The 21439-nt window shown below is 40.7% G+C and overlaps 1 protein-coding gene across 2 annotated transcripts in view; it reads left to right on the plus strand.

The window, feature by feature from the left end:
* The window catches only part of csmd3b (CUB and Sushi multiple domains 3b), a 1253873-nt gene that overhangs the window by 1135141 nt on the left and 97293 nt on the right, over window positions 1–21439 (plus strand). For both annotated transcript variants that reach the window (XM_051936007.1, XM_051936008.1), the window contains exons 38-45: window positions 2327–2445; window positions 4264–4333; window positions 8951–9067; window positions 9449–9658; window positions 11727–11915; window positions 12716–12893; window positions 14047–14192; window positions 20909–20989. In XM_051936007.1, the coding sequence (XP_051791967.1) occupies window positions 2327–2445; window positions 4264–4333; window positions 8951–9067; window positions 9449–9658; window positions 11727–11915; window positions 12716–12893; window positions 14047–14192; window positions 20909–20989 (1110 nt within the window). The remainder of the gene's footprint in view (window positions 1–2326; window positions 2446–4263; window positions 4334–8950; window positions 9068–9448; window positions 9659–11726; window positions 11916–12715; window positions 12894–14046; window positions 14193–20908; window positions 20990–21439) is intronic.

A 21439-nucleotide genomic window follows, 5' to 3' on the forward strand; every position in this document is an offset into this window, starting at 1 on the left:
TTGCTTCACATTATCTACAATTTTAAGGCGTATGAAAATAAAAAAAACCTTTGGCAATGAATGCGGATTCTCGAAAAAAACAGACCAAAGGGAAGAAGATCCAGATGGAGGCAATTAACAGATTTTACTGTCACATTGTTAACAATTACATCGCTGATGTTCAATTTGGAAACAACTTTTATTTTACATTTATGGGATATCTGCAGACATTTAAAATAATAAAAAAATAATTACGGTTTTCAGAAACATTCCCCTGAGTTTTTATGCTGATCAACCTCCATTTCGATATTAACTGCTAAAACTGATTGCAGAAATAATTCCAACTATTGAATAAATAAATAAAGAAACAGCCCACCAGTATGTATGCCTGGGGCAGTTGAATTTCCATTATTTTAAAATTATTCTGAAGAAAGTTAGCATCAATCAACATACAAAATTAAAGTTTACGCATAATTTAGTTTTCAGCAAGTAATAATGTTTTGTAATATTTGTGGAGGCGCAGTGAACCGACTTGTGCTCAAGTTTGTGTGTGTGTGTGTTTCATTTTCTAATTTCTTCATGTAAAATTGGGAAATATTTGCATTTACGAAATGCAACCCCTGGCTATGAGCATCTTGTTTAGTATTCTCTGTATTCTAAACGTGTAATTCAACATACGTAATCCGGGTCTGACTTTATTTAGGCTCGCAGCTCCTGATTACGCGGATGTCAGAATTTCACTGAAGCTCATCTTACAACTTCTTTACTGTTTACACCAAGAACACATTTTTGAAATTCCTGTCACTCTGCCAATGGTGTAAGTCTGACTGCGTGCAGTTCAAACATCTCAGCGTTCACAGCCATTTAGTGTCGTCACTAACTCTCTGTATATCTGGGGATCTCTCCAACCGGTCTGGACATCTGGGGGTTGGTTATACATCACCTTTCACCTCTCATTTTATTATATAGTGCCTTTCCTTCTGTCTTTCAACTAGATTGTGCTTTATGAGTTATCGGCCTACTACATAGCATGTTGCACATTTATATACATCGGTGTATTTTCAATTTAGCAATACATGTCTTCAATTTATAGCAATTCTTATGGAACAAATCCATCCATCCTCTTCTGCTTATGTGAGATTGGGTTGCGGGGGCAGCAGCTTGAGCAGAGATGCCTAGACTTCTCTCTCCCTGGCCACTTCTTCTAGCTCTTCTGGGGGAATCCTGAGGCGTTCCCAGGCCAGCCAGGAGATATTTGTCCCTCCAGCGTGTCCTGGGTCTTCCCCGGGGCCTCCTCCCGGTTAGACGAGCCCAGGATGGCATCCAGGAGGCATCCTGATCAGATGCCCGAGCCACCTCATCTGACTCCTCTCAATGAGGAGGAGCAGCCGGCTGTACTCTGAGCTCCTCCTGGATGACTGAGCTTCTCACCGTATCTTTAAGGGAGAGCCCAGACACCCTGCGGAGGAAACTCATTTTAGCTGCTTGTATTTGTGATCTCGTTCTTTCGGTCACTACCCATAGCTCATGACCATAGGTGAGGGTAGGAACGTAGGTCGACTGGTAGTAACAATAGGGAGGCATTTCTGAGGCGTGTGTGTGTTACATTCAATATTCTCAGATCTCTCATATAGTGCCTTTCACATATCTATCTGTCTGTCTGTCTATCTATCATATAGTGCCTTTCAAATGTCTGTCTGTCTGTCTGTTATATAGTGCCTTTCATATCTGTCTGTCTGTCTATCTATCATATAGTGCCTTTCACATATCTATCTATCTATCTGTCTGTCTGTCTGTCTGTCTGTCTGTCTGTCTGTCTGTCTGTCTATTATATAGTGCCTTTCATATCTATCTGTCTGTTTGTCTGTCTATTATATAGTGCCTTTAATATCTGTCTGTCTGTCTGTCTATCTATCATATAGTGCCTTTCAAATATCTATCTATCTATCTATCTATCTATCTATCTATCTATCTATCTATCTATCTATCTATCTATCTATCTATCTATCTATCTATCTATCTATCTATCTCACTCTCCCTGTATGTACATGGTGTATCATATTCACACAAACAAGGGCAGAATGCACAACATACACACCAAGGGTGACCAGAGCCACCCTGAGTCCCCAATCCCTGGAGCTGTGTGACTCTACACTCTGCCGTTTTGCTGTCTTCATGTGTAGCCATATCTTTTTGAATTTTGTTTCCACTTGTTCACTCCATAAGAAGCAAAAGACAAACTGACAAGCCCTACAGAATTACACACCAAAAACTACTTGAAAGATAAGTGTCCTTGACAGTCTGTTGTTTAAATATAAATACATTCTTTCCTTTCCTCTCCTCCAAGCAATAGGTTTGGATTCCTGTCCAGAACCTCAGAGTCCAAACAATGGAATGAAAGTCGGTGACCGCTACATGGTGGGAGATGTGGTGACGTTTCAGTGTGATCAGGGTTACTCCTTGCAGGTAAGTCAGTTGGCTGCTATTAAAGGTTGGTTGGGTGTCTTTATCATTCTTGTTTGCTGTTTTCTCGTCTACTTTTAATTTATTAAATGACACTCGGCACCTCAACCTTTTCCACAGTAAAGATGCAAAAACATCACGAATATTTCTATGTGCTTTGTCACTATATGGTACTTCATTAATATTCATGAGGGGGAATGGCGTGTAAACGAGAAACTGTAAAGCCAGTTTTAGAAGAAATTGAAACTGAACCACTAGATGATTCTAACAATAGTGATGAAAATGTGAACTGGTCATCAGACGTTGACAGGATAGTGACACTGGTGGCTACGGAACTGTGCGACCAAATTCAGTTGCCTCAAGGTTCAGTGTGATATACAAGTAGCTGTGTGTCAAAAAGACAAAATGGTTGTGGTGAAGTGGAAGGACAAGTTAGCTCCCTAAGCACTGTTCACAATGCGACAACCGCCAATGATCACGTCAAGAAAAATGTGGGAGTCACAAAGCCTTGTGCTGTGGTAGCCTACAATAACACAAGGGTCACGTCAATCGTGTGGATCAGGCAGTGACATTCTACCCTCTCATGCACAAGCAACGGAAAAAATATAAGAAAAGTGTGCATAGAAACACACGTCTAGTGTCTCAATTGTGACGTCAGGCTGTGCGTTGTTGACAAGTCACAGGGAGGACGTGTACTGAATCTGAATCGGCATCAGTACAGCAGTGGACACTCGATGAGCCTTTCCTTCTGGGTTCCTCTTGACGTTTTTGTTATTTTCCTATTTCTGTTTCACATGACTATATTTTTTCTTGTAGAAAAACATTCAACATTTTTGGCTCGTTTTTCTGGGAGTAAACCTAACTCTAAAGAGGTCAAAGGTTGTCACAGATTCTGATTCAACTGCATGTCTCGGCAGTAACGTACACAATGGTGCATTTTAGTGTCTCAAATATACAGCATGGCACATTTTCTACAAACACACCGTGTTGTGAATGAGAGGCACGAATCGAGCTGATCTCACCGCTGTGGTTTGAATATACGCGCTTTACAACGCTGCAGAAAAGAACACAGGTATGCATGGAAGTGTGGATGAGGCTAAGAAGTAATTATTTAAAAAAGAAAAACTTAAAAACCCCCAAAAGCGCAGTTTGCGATTGTGAAATGGTTTATGAAACAAACTTTAGTGTTAGTTTCGCAAAATTGCATGCAAAATGAAACTGTCGTGTTTCGCTCATCTGTGACTCTTTATATATCGGATGCTATAACATACGTGGTGCTCGCTTCTAAAGACTAAGACTAAAAATCGTCTTGGTGGTAAACTTATGAATTAACAGTGAGAGTTAAGTTTATTTTTTGTGTCGTATTTCAAATTCATCAGCTTTGAACGTTTTAACGATCTCGTTCTGAGCGCGCATTTGTCTGACATTCCGAACCTGTTATTGAATCACCAATTTCCTATTTTTGCCTTTCACTGAATCCGTAAGACTCGCATTCCATTTCCTGATCCTCTTTTTCCTGAATTCATCTGCCGAGTCCTTTGACGAGCAGAACAGTTTTATGAGTTTCAGATTTTCCCAGTTTCGACTTTCATGAAATTGAACAGAGAGGTTGGTTCAGTCTCCCGCGGCGGGATGTGCCCTTTAGTCCTGTAAGTTAACATTACAATGTGAATAAAACGATGAAGTAAGCAGCAGAGCACAGGACTGTGGATCGATGTATCGACCTTTGTTTGTTTATTTGGGGACTTTGGTTCCTTGCTTTACTTTATTCTCTAATTACGTGATTATTTTCATGCTAACATAACGCTTTATTCCTTATAGGGGCACACACATATTACATGTATGCCGGGTCCAGTTAGAAGATGGAATTATCCAGTTCCCATGTGTTTAGGTATGTATGTTGTTTTTCAATTTTAGAGGGGTGATGAAAACAAATTTTGGATCTGACCAGTTAATGGAAGAAATAGCAAAGCCAACTCTGTTACGTCCTGCAAGATAATCCCGATGGACACCAATACAGTACTAGCTCAGTTAATGACATGTTTACGGATTTTAGTTCACTACAGGAAATGTCCTTATCAGAGGTAGCGTTAACATAGTCGAGATATGAATACATGCTGTAATGACCTGGAGGGAAAGGGGCTTCATTATGGCAGGTGTCACAGGGTTCACGTCGCCCGCCATCTCCTTCCTCAGCCACCCTACAGAGCTGCTTCTTCCATTCTGTCATCTGCTTCATTCGCTGCCTGGACGTTTCATGCTGCCGCCACTGGGGCTCAGAAGAAACACCAACTGCCTCGCTTCCAAATGTCCTGGTTTTGGTTTCTTTGTAATTACTTTTCTGTCGGATATTTAATACCCTTATTAATTTTTTTTTCTCAAGAATTTAGTTCTACGATTTGTTTTTGGTTGAGTGTCATTTTCATAACATTAATTTTCATTTTGTTTTTCTTGATTTGTATGATGTTGTCTTGAATTTTCACATGATCGCAGTTTGTTGTGTTGATGAAGTATTGAAAAAGTAACAACATATATATGGCGGTGATCACACACAGGGTTAACCCTCGGTGAATAAGACTTCTTTGTTGCAGTTCTTGGTTAGTTCAGCTTCAAAATTCAAGCAGTGAGGTTCATTTCGGGTTCTGATTTCAAGGCACTTGAACTTTGTTTCTTAGGACTCGCACCGTCTTGGTTCTGACCTCAGCCTATCCGACTACTCCTTGCTTCACTGCTGCACTTCTCATCTCCTAATCTGTTACCAGACTCACAAACGCCTTTGGGTACTCAAACAAACTCCTAGCACCCAAGGCAGACTCCTTAAAGGAAGTGCCCTCTGTGCCCGTCTCCACGCCTATGCTCGGCACCAGCTCTTTCATGACCAGGTTCCAACCTCAATCATGGAGTCTCTTTACTCCCACCTGTACCCTCTTCATAATCTACATTTTAGTTTCTAAAGATATTGCTTTACATTTTTGTGACATACTGGAAAATTATATTTATTAATTTTTAAAAAATAAGACTATAACTAAAATAGGCATGAAATAGCTAAGCACTCACATACTGTATAAAATCTTTGCATTCTACACAACACACAAAATCATTGACAGGCATAATGACTACCACAGCACTCAAGCAGACAGGTACTTCAATTTGGGTGTGCGCCATAGTGTGTTTTTTATGTTGACATTGATCTAAAGGAGCTTCGTTCTCAGAGGATTCATTCACAGAGGTATTCTGTACAGGCCGTACAACACTAGCAATGCCTGTCTGTTCCACTCGGATTATAGTTGGCATAACATGTCTTACACAGGTGGCCCTACAGATTCTGGAGCGGGTGGTTGACACACAGGGCCGTGAAGCTGGAAAACAGGGCAATGTGGAACTTTTTAAATCAACACTTTCACTGAGCAGCTTTTGAAACCCTTTTAATTCAATGTGAGAGAATTGTTTTTTAGATCAGTCTGGGTCAGACTGGGTCTCCGAAGTTATGAATGCTCTGTAATATTCTCCTAGGCCAAATGAATTAACTAGCATAGATAGATAGATAGATGTGAAAGGCAATATATAATAGATGCACTGTAGATAGATATGTGAAAGGCACTATATAATCAATAGATAGATAAATGTGAAAGGCACTTATATAATCGATAGATAGATATGTGAAAGGCACTATATGATAGATAGATAGATATGTGAAAAGCACTATATAATAGATAGATAGATGTGAAAGTCACTATATAATCGATAGATAATAATAATAATAATAAATTTTAGATGGATGTGAAAGGCACTATACAATCGATAGATAGATAGATGTGAAAGGCACTATATAATCGATAGATAGATGTGAAAGGCACTATATAATAGATAGATATGTGAAAGGCACTATATGATAGATATGTGAAAGGCACTATATAATCAATAGATTAGATGTGAAAGGCACTATATAATAGATAGATGGATAGATATATGAAAGGCACTATATGATAAATAGATAGGTATGTGAAAGGCACTATATGATAGATAGATATGTGAAAGGCACTATATAATCAATAGATGTGAAAGGCACAATATAATCAATAGATGTGAAAGGCAGTATATAATTGATAGACAGATGTGAAAGGCACTATATGATAGATAGATATGTGAAAGGCACTATATAATCAATAGATGTGAAAGGCACTATATAATAGATAGATAAATAGATAGATGTGAAAGGCACTATATAATCAATAGATAGACAGATGTGAAAGGCACTATATAATCAATAGATAGATAGATAGAGAGATGCTGTAAGGCACTATATAATCAATAGATAGATAGAGACAGAGATTTTTTAATTTTAAAATAAACTTTATTTTGCACAATAATAAAAAAACATGAACACAGCAATAATATGCAGTTAATAAATGTGTAACAATTTCACAAGAATGTTGACAATTGCATTACTCCACTAGTATTGCCCCCTACACACCTCCTACTCCGCACATAACGTTATATAATTGTCCATAATAAAAAACAATTCATAATTAGTTCATTATGCCACTACTCCCCTGTACACGCCTCCTACACAGCTCATAAATTTAAATTATTGTCTCTAATAAATACACAATTCATAATCAGCTTACTCCTCCACTACTCCCCAGTACATGCCCCCTACTCAGCAGATAACTCACTATTATGCACGCAGCATTGTATTCTCAAGTACGTCTCCCGTTCTGCGCTTTCAGTCATCCAGTGTTTAAATATTATGAAGGACATTTAAAGAAGTCACCACCCAGTCACCAACTTGCCCCTCTCAACAGAACACTAACCCCCCAAGCCCCCATAAATCACTGAAGGTCTGCATGACTCCAATAATATATATATATAAGATAGATAGATAGCAATTTATTTATTTGTCTCTGTCATGTTTCATGACACACTTCTGCTACCTAATTCGTTGGCTGAAAGTCGTCAGTGTTGGTGTGTCAGAGAGAGGATGTGCAGCTTAGTTCATAATGGCACTCAGCTTTGTCTTCATTCTCTACCACCTTCAGGGAGTACAGACTGTGTCACATTACTATGCTTGACCTTTTCAATTAGCTTGTTGAATCGGTGGGCCTCTTTTGACGTGCTGATACCGGCCCAGCTCACCACAGCATTAGAAAATCAGACTGTGAGATGAAGAAGATGTGAAGGACTTCTTGACCCAGCACATTCTTCTAAGGAGACAAGTGTCTCCTCTGTCTTTTCTTCTGTAGTTCCTCAGTGTTATGAGACCAGTCCAGTCTGTCACTGATGTGGACCATCAGATCATCTTCTCCTTGAATAGTGATCAGGCATAGAGGTCAACTGGTGTGGTGAAAGTCAATAACTAGTTCCTTTACTTTTGCTGATGTTAAATTGCAGGCAATACTTTCTGCATGGTTCTCTACTTGACTCCTCTGCTCTATTTCATGTCAGGTTATCTCATGAGTGCAGAATCCTCCATGTCCATAATTGTAGGAATCATCTGAGAATTTCTGCAAGTGACATGTCCTGGTGTTATATTTATAGTCCAAGGTTTACAACGTGAATAGAACAGGAGACATGCCTGTTTCATGTGGCATTCCAGTGTTCGTCACATCCATACCAGAGACACCGTCCTTGAGTCCCACAAACTGTGGTCTTCCTGACAGACTGTCCATTATTCAGGACATCATAGGCTCATCACCTGTATATCTCTGAGTTTATAAGGGAGGCTTGATGGTGTTGAAGACACTGGAGAATTCAAAAAGAAATAACCTGCCAGCTTTGTTCAGATAGTGATAGGCCTTAAAGAGCAGATAGATGATTACTTCTTTCACTCCCATCTTTGCCCAATAGGCAAATTGTAGTGGGTCTAGGTGGTCCTGAGGACATATGTACATGTAGTCTAAGACCAGGTCTTTGTAATGTGAGATGTGAGTGCCAGTGGTGATGGTTTATTTCAAAAGGCAACATTTTGAGAACATTTTGGGTTTGGCGGAGCTGTGCAATGATATGTCAGATGAGTGAGACAGAGATAGCTCAGCTGGTGTCTCCAAAGAGTATCTGCTCGGTCAGAGCTGGGAGTCTTCCCTAACTAAGGCTGACAGCAGACGTCCTCTGAAGGCCACGGTAATCCAGATACTGCCGAGGGTCTACGAGTGGTCGCTAGCAGTTACCACAGTGCAAATCTGTGAAGTGAGATGACTGTTGGTGTGAGTTTATGGCAGTATCGTGTGTGATAACTCATGATGAATGGCTTCAGCTAACCCATAGCCCATTGTCTCATACACTTTCATTCTTCCAGTCTCCATAACAATTCACTCCACGGTAGGAACATTTTCTTCTCCTGGTCCCAGAACTTTTGAGTCCCTGGTACCATCATAAATAATAATATATAATTAGAAATGAAATTTGTCCAAACTGTTTCCTGGTGCTTGCATATCTATGTGTGTGTGTGTGGGTGCTAACCCTACCCCTTACCCATATTGATGATGTTCTTTTTATTTCTTTCATACAGCCCAGTGTGGTGGTGCTTTAGTTGATTTCAGTGGGGTGGTTTTGAGCCCTGGCTTCCCTGGAAACTACCCTAGCAGCTTAGACTGCACGTGGACAATAAAACTGCCCATTGGCTTTGGTAAGTACACACATGACCGTGACCCACGGGGAGCATCGTTGTAAGAGAAACATGAGGCACAGCGGTCACTTGGTGGTCCTTTGCTGCCTGGCCTCGCTCGTTAGATAAGAACGTTGAGTGGACCCCCACACAGAAACGTCAGGAGTCCAAAGCATGTTTGACACAGTTTTATTATAAGAGTTACATTTGAACTATTTATTTGTTAAAGTAAATGCCAAATAAATCCACAGTCAGTATACCTTTGAGCACAATCTTTAGTTTCATGTTTCTCCTCATTGGGTGGTCATTGATATCTCTGCAGATGTTTATTTTGTCCTTTTGAGATGTAAATTAAAAAAAAAAAAAATGTGTGCAAAGCAATTGTGCTGAATGTCCCCGCAGGCGTACATCTTCAGTTCCTGAACTTCTCCACGGAGACCATCCATGATTATCTAGAAGTACGAAGCGGATCCCTCGAGACGGGCACTGTGATTGGCAGATTCAGTGGCCCACAAGTCCCAGCCTCGCTCTTCAGCACCACCCATGAGACCAGCTTATACTTCCACAGTGACTATTCACAGAACAAGCAGGGCTTCCATGTCACATACCAAGGTGAGAAGCAAAGCCCAGGACATTCTGTTTTATGAAGTCCAGTACCTGCAAAGTAGGACTGTCATTTGATCGGTGTGATGGCTATCTAATTGTTATGGATCTGTTTTCAGTGAAAGACTCAAAGATGTGAAAAAAAAAGCAATGACGGTGATGTAGTGGGCACTCGGTATCTGGAAAGAGGGCCATGACAGTGCAGTGTACGCACCACATGGTGGCATAAGGCTTTTATTGTAGCCATTACATGACCAGGCTGTGTTCTCACTGAATACGGAATTGTTCATCCTTCATGTTCACCATTGAGATCCACAGTTGTCCTTATGGCAAGGTCTCTTTGATGCTCTTATCTAGCTCAAAACTCTTAGTGGACCGTTAGGACTGGACGCTCGGCCAAAATGTCTGAGTAAGTACTGAAGAACAAGCAGACATCTGGACATGGCGATCAACTGTTCCATCTGTTCTTTGGTGAATCAGTGACATTCGGCCTGAATCAGATGTTTTTTTTTTTTTTGTTTTCAGCAGTGGGTCTCAGATTCAGCCATGAGGCTACAGGTTCTCGTCCTGTAATGGAGGTGTTGTGCACAAAAGATGGGGGCTTAGAGAGAGAGCTTATCTAACATCACTAGGAAGCGCTCTGCTCACATTGTTCAGAAGAAGTTTCTGAATAGCCAAGACTTGAAGCTAAACTAGGAGCCCATGCCATAAGGAGACCACTCCTAAGCCTGACACTGAGGGTCCCTGACTGGCCGCCAGCAGTTCATCACGGTGCAAATGGTCAAAGTGAGAAGCTTTGTGGTGTGAAGCCATGGTAATTCACTTGGCGACGAGGATGGGATTTGCACAGTGGACAGCTGGAATCTACCATGAGGTCACTGGAAAGGGGTTTGTGGTGCACCCCATGAATCTGCAAAAAGCTTCACTATGGGAGGGATATCGCCTTTTATGTCATATTTCTATATTTTTTGGTTACTTAATATGCCGCAATTTCAAAAGAACACATTTCCGGAGAGCTAATGCCTCCTAAGGAAACAAAATTGGCGTAGTCGGTTATTAATTATAGCCACAATCCTGCCGACTACGCCAATTTTGTTTCCTTAGGAGGCATTAGCTCTCCAGAAATGTGTTCTTTTGAAATTGCGGCATGTTAAGTAACCGAAAAATATAGAAATATATCATAAAAGGCGATATCCCTCCCATAGTGATTACGGCGGTACAAAAATCACATGAGCGAAAAAGATACACTTTAGTTTACTTTACTGACGGTTTTACGCAGTATTACAGACGGGAAGCTTATGACAGACTCTATCAAGGTGGGAATCTTGATCTACGCAGTCGGCCATCTTTCGTCGCCACGCTGAAAGGATTTTCCGGACGGAGGACATAATCTTCCATCCGATAGCTTTCAAAGTGTATTGGCAGTGCAGGCTCTTTCTGGTCTCCAAACAAGGACAGGAAAGGACTCAAACCTCACCTTCAAAAATACAGGAATAGCACAATGCCTACATGCAGTTCTCATTCTCCCAACAAGGAAAGAGGATTTTGTGCTGACAGAGGACAAATGTATACTATTCTGTCTTTAGGCTGACTATTCAATCCTCCAGTTGTCTTTGGCTATCTAATCCTGTGCTTGGCTCGGCAATTCTAAATGCTGAGCCCCTGTGTACCATACTTGGTCTGCCTGTATGAATGAATCCATAACAGTGTGCACAGAGACAGTGACATTAAACTTAATATTATAACAAACATGTTATAACACAAGTCCACGACATAACAAGCAGCACAACTAAAACATGATTCTCTACTCACCTTACAGCATTTCTTTAAGGGCTCAAGAACAGCAAAGTGCCTACAAACAAAAAAAAAAAATACAACAAATGAACTCTTTTAAACGACACATATCGACATTTGATACACCAATTGTTAAAAATAATAAATGACAGTTGTCTGATAGAAAAAAAGACAATTTTTAAACAATACAATTGTGTTTGTTCATATTTGTGTGTGATCGAGGCATGTGTAATATTGTAACATTTCTTTCTTCTTTTGACAACATTACCGGACAAACCCACAGCCTACCAGCTACAAAGCTGTCCTGATCCACGCCCGTTCCGAAACGGCTTTGTGATTGGAAGCGACTTCAGCGTCGGGCAGACGGTTTCTTTCGAGTGCCTTCCCGGTTATTCTTTAATTGGAGAGGCGGCCTTAACATGTCTGCACGGTGTCAGCAGGAACTGGAACTACCCTCTGCCCAGATGTGAAGGTAAATGAAAGAACGTCGCCTGCCTGCCATTTTTATCGCATACGGTGTTTTGCTTTCTTGTAATGGTCTTTGTAAGATGCGCAGAAGCAGAGAAATACAATTAAGTAGACTTTGGCTTCAGTTTATCCTCACTACTGAAATATTAAGTCCGCTTTTTTAATCGATTCTTGCAAAATGAACAATATGTTTTATGGCCAACAACTGAATTTCACTTAATGGAGAAAACCATTACTAGCTATTGTCAAGCAGGACTGACAAAGTCCAAAGAATAGTCGGGGTGCCAACCCGGCCACCCTGTTTAATAACAAAACAACAAAAGAGAACTCTTGGCAGCAAACTAAGCAGGCTCCTCTGATGGTCTGTGTGAGGAGCTCCGTCCTGCAGCAGGCTCGGGTCAAGACTGAGACTCCTCCTTCTGGAAACGGCCGTCTTTATATGGTTGTGACCGGAAGGGGCGGGGCATCTCAGGGAATGAGGGTGTGGTCACTCGTCCTCAAAGGGACATCCTTCTTAGAGCTGTGGAGGGAAAAGGCAAGACTGGTAGAGACAGCGCCCCCTCTCGTCCTGCAGTGGTATTATAGACCTGATCTGAACTGATGAGATGATCCACAGATACATTTTATTTACAAACTGAAAAAGATTCTTAAACAAAATGCTGTTTATGAAAGCAACCCTTTGGAATGAATCTATTTTGATAGAGAAATGGGAATTGGACTTTATTATTGAAAGTTTCTAAGAATGTTGCTAACGTGACTATGTGGTAATTAGACATTTAATTCAAAGTGTTTTTGCATCCTCAGCTCTGTGTGGCGGAAACATCACAGCCATGAATGGCACCATTTACTCTCCCGGGTACCCAGATGAGTATCCAAACTTCCAGGATTGTGTCTGGGTTGTCCGAGTTCCACCCGGGAATGGGATCTACATCAATTTCACCGTTTTGCAAACAGAGCCGATATACGACTTCATTACTGTGTGGTGAGTAAGGACTCGCCTCCGATTTTGTCCAGCAGAACCGTTCAGAAGCTTGAAATGCCTTTTTGAGTTATACATTTCTCTTTTTGTGTGTGAATTCTGAGCCCGCAGAGGAGACACAGCGGACATTTCATTCAGAAGTGTACAGATGAAGCGACTCGTTGCTAAATGGAAAATAATTTTTTCTGCGATGATGATTGTATGATGCACAGAAGCCGTAATTAAGTTTATATGAGAACTCGACGTACTTTAATTCACAAAGTCAGCCACCATGGTATTTAATTTAGAAATAATGCCCAGTTGTTCACTCTTATTGTTGGATAATCTTTTTTTTCCATGTCTTTTACTTTAATAATACATTTCCATTATGAAGAAACTTTAAACTTTCAAATCACCACAATTTATCTGCAGCAGCAGAGGATTTCATATACTTGCTCAGAGAAGCTTCACAATAGCATTTTCAAATGAAGTTCGTGTTCTGCTGCTCGTCTCTATTCCTTTTTTATTTCCCCAAATGGCTGTTTAAAATTCATAGAAATGTAATGCTCGATCTGACTTATACTCGGGTATAATGATTTTTGTAGAATTACAAATTTAAATAAAAGTATTGACTTGATTTCTATTTTATTTGATTAACATTCTGATACCTTTTCTATTAATCTGGTTCCTCTTTTCACTTGGCACATTGCATTGTGGGTTACTAGAGGGCCTTTCTCTTTTTTTTTTTTTTTGGCATACCAATATATGAATATATTTTCACAGGCGCTTATCCTACAAAAGATTAACGTCACTGCATGGATTTCTGACGTGAAAAACTGAAAAGAGAGGCTGTGGGGGCGGAAGGGTTTGCCCCTCGGAGTTACAAAGTGCCGATGTTAAAGGCGGCCCGGCCTTTGTTTCTTCATACAGTCCTTAAGATTTGTAACCAAATTTCTGTTCTCCAACACCACATTTTGTCTCTCGATCTTTGAGAAATCATATTTACTTTAAAAATGTGTTTCACGTGATGAATCCTGAGTAAAGTATTAAAAAGATAATCAATTTAGTTCAGTGTCCATTTATTTCTTTATTTTTAGTGTTCAGTGATACTGGAACTGAAATTGAAATGCAAGGCCTTGCTGCTAAAATTTGAACACAGAATTCTGATTTTTCTCAGGGATGGTCCTGACCAGAGTTCTCCTCAGATTGGCCAGTTTAGTGGCAACACCGCCCTGGAATCCGTCTACAGCACGTCCAATCAGATCCTGATTAAATTTCACAGTGACTTTACTACCAGCGGCTTCTTTGTCCTCAGCTATCATGGTTAGTATAATTTATGCGTATTTCATTCTTTTTCAATGCATATGGTCATAAACAGCAGAGCTATACATGTATGCAGTGTTGGTAAGTGCAGAATATTTGATTTGATTATTACATTTATTAACAGAGAGACCCAAAATGGCTTTATAAGAAGCAAGAAATGGACATAAAGAAATACCTGAGTTACCTAGAAAAGAAAACGCTCTCTGGCGTGTGTCCCGTTATCCTTAACGTTAACAAGATCGTAACTAGCGGACCTCCTTCTGATGAGTCGCTCGAGCCAGTCAATGACGCCTCCTTCTGGGACGCTGGGTTTTTATGGTGGCTGGACTGGAAGGGGCAGAGTCGAATACCCTCACTTGCCTGGCTTCTCTGCACCGTGGAGCAAAAAACGGAGATGTCAGTGTTAGCGGGAGCACCCGCTCTCGTCTCTGCGGGTTATTACTGAGCCTGAGGGAGGTCCTCTGATGTGCGTGTGTAACTGTATATGCTGTTAAACGGAACACAATTACTAGAAATACACAACATGTCATGAGAAATGCCCACTAGCTGTGCCACTTTGCATGCATCCTGGCAAAATGAGGGTGGCACGGTGGTGCAGTGGGTAGCGCTGCTGCCTTGATGTTGGGAGACCTGGGGACCCGGGTTCACTTCCCAGGTCCTCCCTGCGTGGAGTTTGCATGTTCTCCCCGTGTCTGCATGGGTTTCCTCCGGGTGCTCCGGTTTCCTCCCACAGTCCAAAGACATGCAGGTTAGGTGGATTGGCGATTCTAAATTGGCCCTAGTGTGTGCTTGGTGTGTGGGTGTGCTTGTGTGTGTCCTGCGGTGGGTTGGCACCCTGCCCGGAATTGGTTCCTGCCTTGTGCCCTGTGTTGGCTGAGATTGGCTCCAGCCAATGACCCTGTGTTCGGATTCAACGGGTTGGATGATGGATGGATGGATGGCAAAATGAATGACAGAAAAGGTGAGGTGATGCCCTAAATGTGTGAGTATTTATAAGAGTCATTTATGAACAAAAAAAATAGCAATATTATTAGATTCCACCATTTTTGAAGAAGACCCATGCACCACGTACGACAGCTCAGTATTGATCTCCCTCTACAACAACGTCTCGTCCCGACACACCAAATGACAGTAAACTTTTTGTTGGTTTTGTTTCGATTTACTTCCATTTATACATGAGAATTCACACATAAAACCTAACCTTACCACGAGAAACACTACCAAGAATGTGCGATAAAATGATTAATTCCACATCCCTTTCGTTGCCCCAAACAGCAATACAAAGATCAATAATAGACAACTGGATTAGCCTGAAAAATGAACATATTTGGTAAGTTATTAATCTTCTGGAAAGATATTTCTTTTAATTTACAGAACGCACTTAACTAATGACAAATGCATATACCGTATAAACTCGCATTTAAGTTCTCCCAAGTATAAGTCGAGGCTTGACTTCCGGTATTTTATAATATCGGTCGCATAAGTCGAATGTGGAAAGCTGACGCTATTGGTCCAAGAGATTACGATATGCTAACGCCCACCGGAGAGAGTAACCACGGAGCACACGGCCTTTTCTTTCTATGTATTGTGCCTACGTGACCACACGGTGATACCCAAACTATTCTGAAGACACGTTTGCACTGATTCATGTGTTTTGGATCTCACACCCTCATACACCTTTATCGTGACAGCATCCCTTATCTACGATGGAGCGTTCGATCAGAATAAAATATGAAGCTGGTTTGAAATTAAAAGTCATTGAAGTGGCGAAAGAAATTGGCAACCAAATTCGATGCGTCTGAGAAACTGGTGCGAGATTGGAAGAAGCAGGAAGATATATATATAAAAAAAAAAAGTGTTGTGTTTTTGAACGGGCGTATAAGTCGGGGTCTGATTTTATGATCGATTTTTCGGGTTACAAGAACCGACTTATACACGTGTATATACGGTATAGCATGTTTGTGAAGAAATAACTTCAACCTGAGAAATACCAAACTTTTTTGCTGTGATGAACATTTTCTTCAGTTTTCGCGGCAGCAATACACCCGTTGTTATTTGTACGTACAAATGAATAATGAGACTTTTATTGTACCATCTTCGACCGCCTCCTTCCTTTGACCCCTGTGACCCACTCAGTAGCGTTCCTATGGAAGGTTTTATTTGCTTATCTCCTAACCAAGGAAGAAATCCAGGAAAAAATGTCGGAGAGGTTAGCCAAAGAGGAGTACAGGAAATGTTAAGAAGAATGGGAGGTGAGCTCAGACAAGGAGAGGATTATGAAGCTGACTAAAAGGGAATTACATTTTTTTTCTTAACAATTCTTGGAATTCGTCTGTCCCACCTTGTATAATAAAATGTATCGGGATAGCCCAGCCTGACCTGACGATAGCAAGCCCTCCACTGTCTTTTCTCCACACCGGATTGGTTCCACTTGAACTCTGCTGCACAGATTGCTCAAAAAGTGAGGATTTCGGAGCCCTCCTACACTCAAACCGTATAATCTAAACAAGTATATCGATGTGGTAGTGCAATTTCTCTCATTGCTTAAAATAACTCGATGGAACATTTAAGTATACCATTTTTAACAGATCATAGGGTAAAGTACTCCTCGTCTGCAGATGTGTTCTTAACAAGATCGTTTTTAACTTTAACAACTCACACAGGTTCTGTTGAAGTAAAATCACATCCTATTGTCATTCTGCTGGACCCTTTTTACGCTGGCAACAATTAAATTAGAAGACACAATAAAACAAAGAGTCTCAGACGCTAATTTTGTGGACGCCCTCGTTGTATTTAATAAAAAACGATTATTGGCTGCCTGTACTATCTTACTCAACCCACTTTACGGGATCAATAGAGTTCTTTGTGCTAGTTAGAGGTCTGGAAGAAAGCAAGTCTGCTTGAAAGTTGAAATATTCAAAATGCACTTCACTCTGTAATTAGACAGGCGGCTGATTAAACTGTCAGCGAAAGCAAACGCCGGCGTTCCTTGGTTTCCAACGAAAGTGAAGTTCGTTATGACAGACATTGTCTATCATTGTGCTCTGATTATTATGGCAGCAGCTTTACCGCTTACTGTGGAACAAGAATGACTGTTTGCGTTTATTGTTATTTTCAAGAGGATGTCACTGCTTCCACATCCATTAATTGGATTGTACAGCGATGAAGGGGATCATTTGAGTTTCTCTCTTTTGACTGCAGATGAGTAAATCCGTGTGTGAGATGAGACATTACATTCTATTTTTAAAGCTATTTGTCTAGCATTTGAGAGTGTGCAACCAATTTTTGCTTTCTTAAAAATCAATTTATGTTTGCAGTATGAGGGTCAGGCTGGCATTGGTTCCATAATGGATGTCCTGGGTTTGAATCCCCCTCTCTGTTGTGGAGTCTGCACATTCTCTGTATATCTGTGTGGCTTTTCCTTGGGGTTCTTTGGTACCCCCTAGATCCCCAAAGATATGCACATTAATTGAATTGGCTTCTCCAAATCAGCCCATGTGTGAATGTGCCTTGGTGGGCTCTTCAGTTCACTGGCACCACACACAGGGTACTTTCTCACCTTGTGTCAGATAAGCTTCGGCCGGTCTTGACTGTGGGTATGAAAATGCATTTTAATGACCTAGGGGTGGATGGTGGGAAATGGGTACTTGGACAATGCTTGGTGGTACATGGACCTCTGAAGGATCAAAACACCAAAATCACCACCTCCTCTCATGACCAACCTCCAGTGCCACTGCCACCACTCTGACCTTCCAGGCTTTTTGTCTCATGCTGCCTGTCATCTGCCACGTCCACTACCTGCGCATTCACACCGATGGCTCACCGCCCCTACTTTGTGCTCCACCTTCATGTGGCATTAGATTGGTTTGGAGACGTGGCATTCAATGAACATCTTGTTTCAATTCACATTTAAGCCAAATTCGCTCCTGGTTGTCTCCAGCTGCATGTAGTATATGGTACGACTGGCTCTGCAAAATTAGTTTACTGTTTTTTGACTTTAGATGGATATTCATCCATTATCCAACCTGCTATATCCTAACTACAGGGTCACGGGGGTCTGCTGGAGCCAATGCCAGCCACACAGGGCGCAAGGCAGGAACAAATCCCCGGGAAGGGCACCAGCCCACTGCAGGGCACACACACCCACACACGCAGCACACACTAGGGACAATTTAGAATCGCCAATGCACCTAACCTGCATGTCTTTGGACTGTGGGAGGAAACTCATGCAGACACAGGGAGAACATGCAAACTCCACGCAGGGAGGACCCGGGAAGCATACCCAGGCCTCCTAACTGTGAGGCAGAAGCACTACCAGTGGGCCACTTAGATGGATGTATAAATTATTATTTATTATTTGTATAATTATGTTCAGCAATTAAATGTTTTACAAATTTAAGTGGGACAATAACAGCATTAGTTTCATTTTCCATCATCTGTTCAGTCTGCCCAATGTCTGAATCCACTTAGTTCACCACACACTGATTAACTGAGGTAGATTTCTCTGCGAATGGCCCACTTATGTGGCCATATAAAGTCTTAAAAGGGTTACAGTTAAGGGTTTTGTAGTTGGTACATGTCTGTCTGCATGTGTTTGCTTCATACTTGCTATCTGCAGCCGTGGAGAGAAGCATCTACAAAATAAATTTCAAGAGGCAAATGTCCGGTCGAGCGCGTTATTCCTTCTCTTGGCTGAAATAGTCTATCTCGATATTTCAGAATTTGATAAACTCACGTCAATGACCTGAACGTACAGCTCTAAACTCAGCAATACATTCTCATGTGCAGTAGCGTAATGCGCATTCGTAGTCCGATTACTGTAACAAGTAACCTAACGCAATACTTACAGTATGTTACTGAAGTAAAAAGACCTGCTGTATTGTTATTCCATTAACTTTCGATGTAAAGCAAGAGAAACGCATGTGGGTGTGCTAGTCCTACCCAGGGCTCAGACGCACAGTGATGCTGAAAAGAGTGTGCTGCATGTAATCCAGTAACAGAAACATACAAATAAAGCGTCAATTCGACTAAACATATTTATAAAACACAAGAAAGTGAACACAGGAGTCATGCTTATTTTCAGATTCATGTTGGCCGATGATGACATTCCGTTCATTTAACACTAGAATTACCAGAGCCTACGAAAAAACTTATAGATCCGTCCCACCTTAAATCCCTTCGCACCTCTCTATCAGCGTCTTTTGTTCTGTAAATGTGTCGATAAGCAGCAAGCAGTCTGCTATCACATCCCCCACCACTGCACAGTTTTCTCGGCTCAAGTCTGTTTACCTGCGTGTCAATTGCTTGGAGTTGTATAGAGTGAGTAGTCAAGCAAAATGACACCTTTTATATTATTACTATATCGTTATTTGGAACACATGCATTTCGTGTGTGTTCCGTGTCAACAACGATCTATGTACAGTAAACACATCGTTAAAACAGAAACATTTTTCATGTTTTAGTAATAATTGACAAAATGTAGACAACAAGTGTATAATGTGTGAAGCCTGAATTCCAAATATCAAATAAACACTTTCACGAAAGGTACAAATATAACAGAACAAGTGCGCTTCTATTCAAGAATATAACTGCAGAAAAAGAACCAGCGTTAGAGTGCGACATTGACACGCATTTGCTATGACTGCTTCGGTGGCACAACGGTATCAACTGTTGACTGGTAATCAAAACTTCACGGGTTCGATCTCGGATGAGTCCGTTTTGAGAAGTGAGCTGCTCGTATTCTTACTATTTTAGGATAAAAACATACATTTGATTTCAGTCTGTAACAGCCTTGTACCTTTGTACCTTTTGTGAAAGTGTTTCTTTGATATTTGAAATTCAGGCTTAACACATTATACACTTCATGTCTACATTTTGTCAATTATTACTAAAACATGAAAAACGTTTCTGTTTTAACAATGTGTTTACTGTACATAGATTGTTGTAGACACGGAACACACATGAAAAGCATGTGTTACAAATAACGATATAGTATTTACTGTATAAAAGGTGTCATTTTGCTTGACTTCTCATTCTGTAGAACTCCAAGCAACTGACATGCAGGTAAACAGACTAGAGCTGAGAAAACTGTGTGGCAGTGGGGGATGTGACAGCAGGCTGCTTTCTGCTTATCGAAACATTTACAGGAGAAAAGACGCTGATGGAGAGGTGCAAAGTGATTTAAGGTGGGACGGATCTACAAGTTTTTTCGTATGCTCTGGTAATTCTAGTGTTAACGATGTCAGAGTGTTTTGACAATGGAGAACTCCAGAGGATGACTTGCCCATGTAAACACAGATATTTAAGAAGCCAGGTTATCCACCTTAATCTCGTAATGTGTGTGCATGTAATGTCAATGTCAATGAAGAAATGGGGAAAAGTGTTTGTTTAACATGCTCACTGTTTGCAGGAAGTGGAAAACAGGATATGTGGATCCAGCATTAGTCGTTGGTGTTTTTATTTAGACGCACACCTACAATGGGCTGTCACCCTCATCTATTAAAATTTGGTTAGGTTCTTGACTGATTGCTAGAGAGCCGAACCCTTATAAAACCGTTTAAGGTTAAATGAAGATCTCCATTCATTAACTAATACTGTGGCTTATTTTTTTCTTCCACTGAAGAAGTTTCCATTGTTCTCTAGACCTTCTAAAAGCAAATCACAACTTGGAGATGTCCACTCAATGTGTTGTTTTTCTCTCCTTTGTTTCCATACAGCATACCAGCTGCGAGTGTGCCAACCACCTCCACCCGTCCCGAATGCAGAAGTGTTGATTGAAGACGATGAGTTTGAAATCGGTAAACACATCTGTCACACATCTCGCTCGGTCTTTGATGTCAGTAACTTTGTTTTATTCATCCAGATGACAGGCCTTATTAATTGTTGTCATGGTTTGACTTGAGCCCCGTCTGTGCCTTTCATTTCTTTACTGTTTTTTTGTTTATTTATATTGCTGTTTTTGTTTGAATTCTTTTGTGTTTTATATTCTTGCATATGTTTTTGTTTTCTTTCCTTTTGCATTGTACTATTTGTTCCGTCTCATTAATTCTTATTTTGTTAATGCCATGATTTATTTTCCTTGTCTTCTTTATGCTGAGCCCAAGGAGGCAGTACCCCCAGACGTAATTTTTATTTGATTTTGGATTTCTTCTCAAAGGCAATGTGTCATTGTTATAATGACTTTTTGTCTTTTATTTTTTTCTACCTTCTCTATGGTTATTAGGTACATGCTTTACATGGATTCTGGG

This window comes from Erpetoichthys calabaricus, chromosome 13 (genome assembly GCF_900747795.2).
Source record: "Erpetoichthys calabaricus chromosome 13, fErpCal1.3, whole genome shotgun sequence".
Lineage (NCBI taxonomy): Eukaryota > Metazoa > Chordata > Cladistia > Polypteriformes > Polypteridae > Erpetoichthys > Erpetoichthys calabaricus.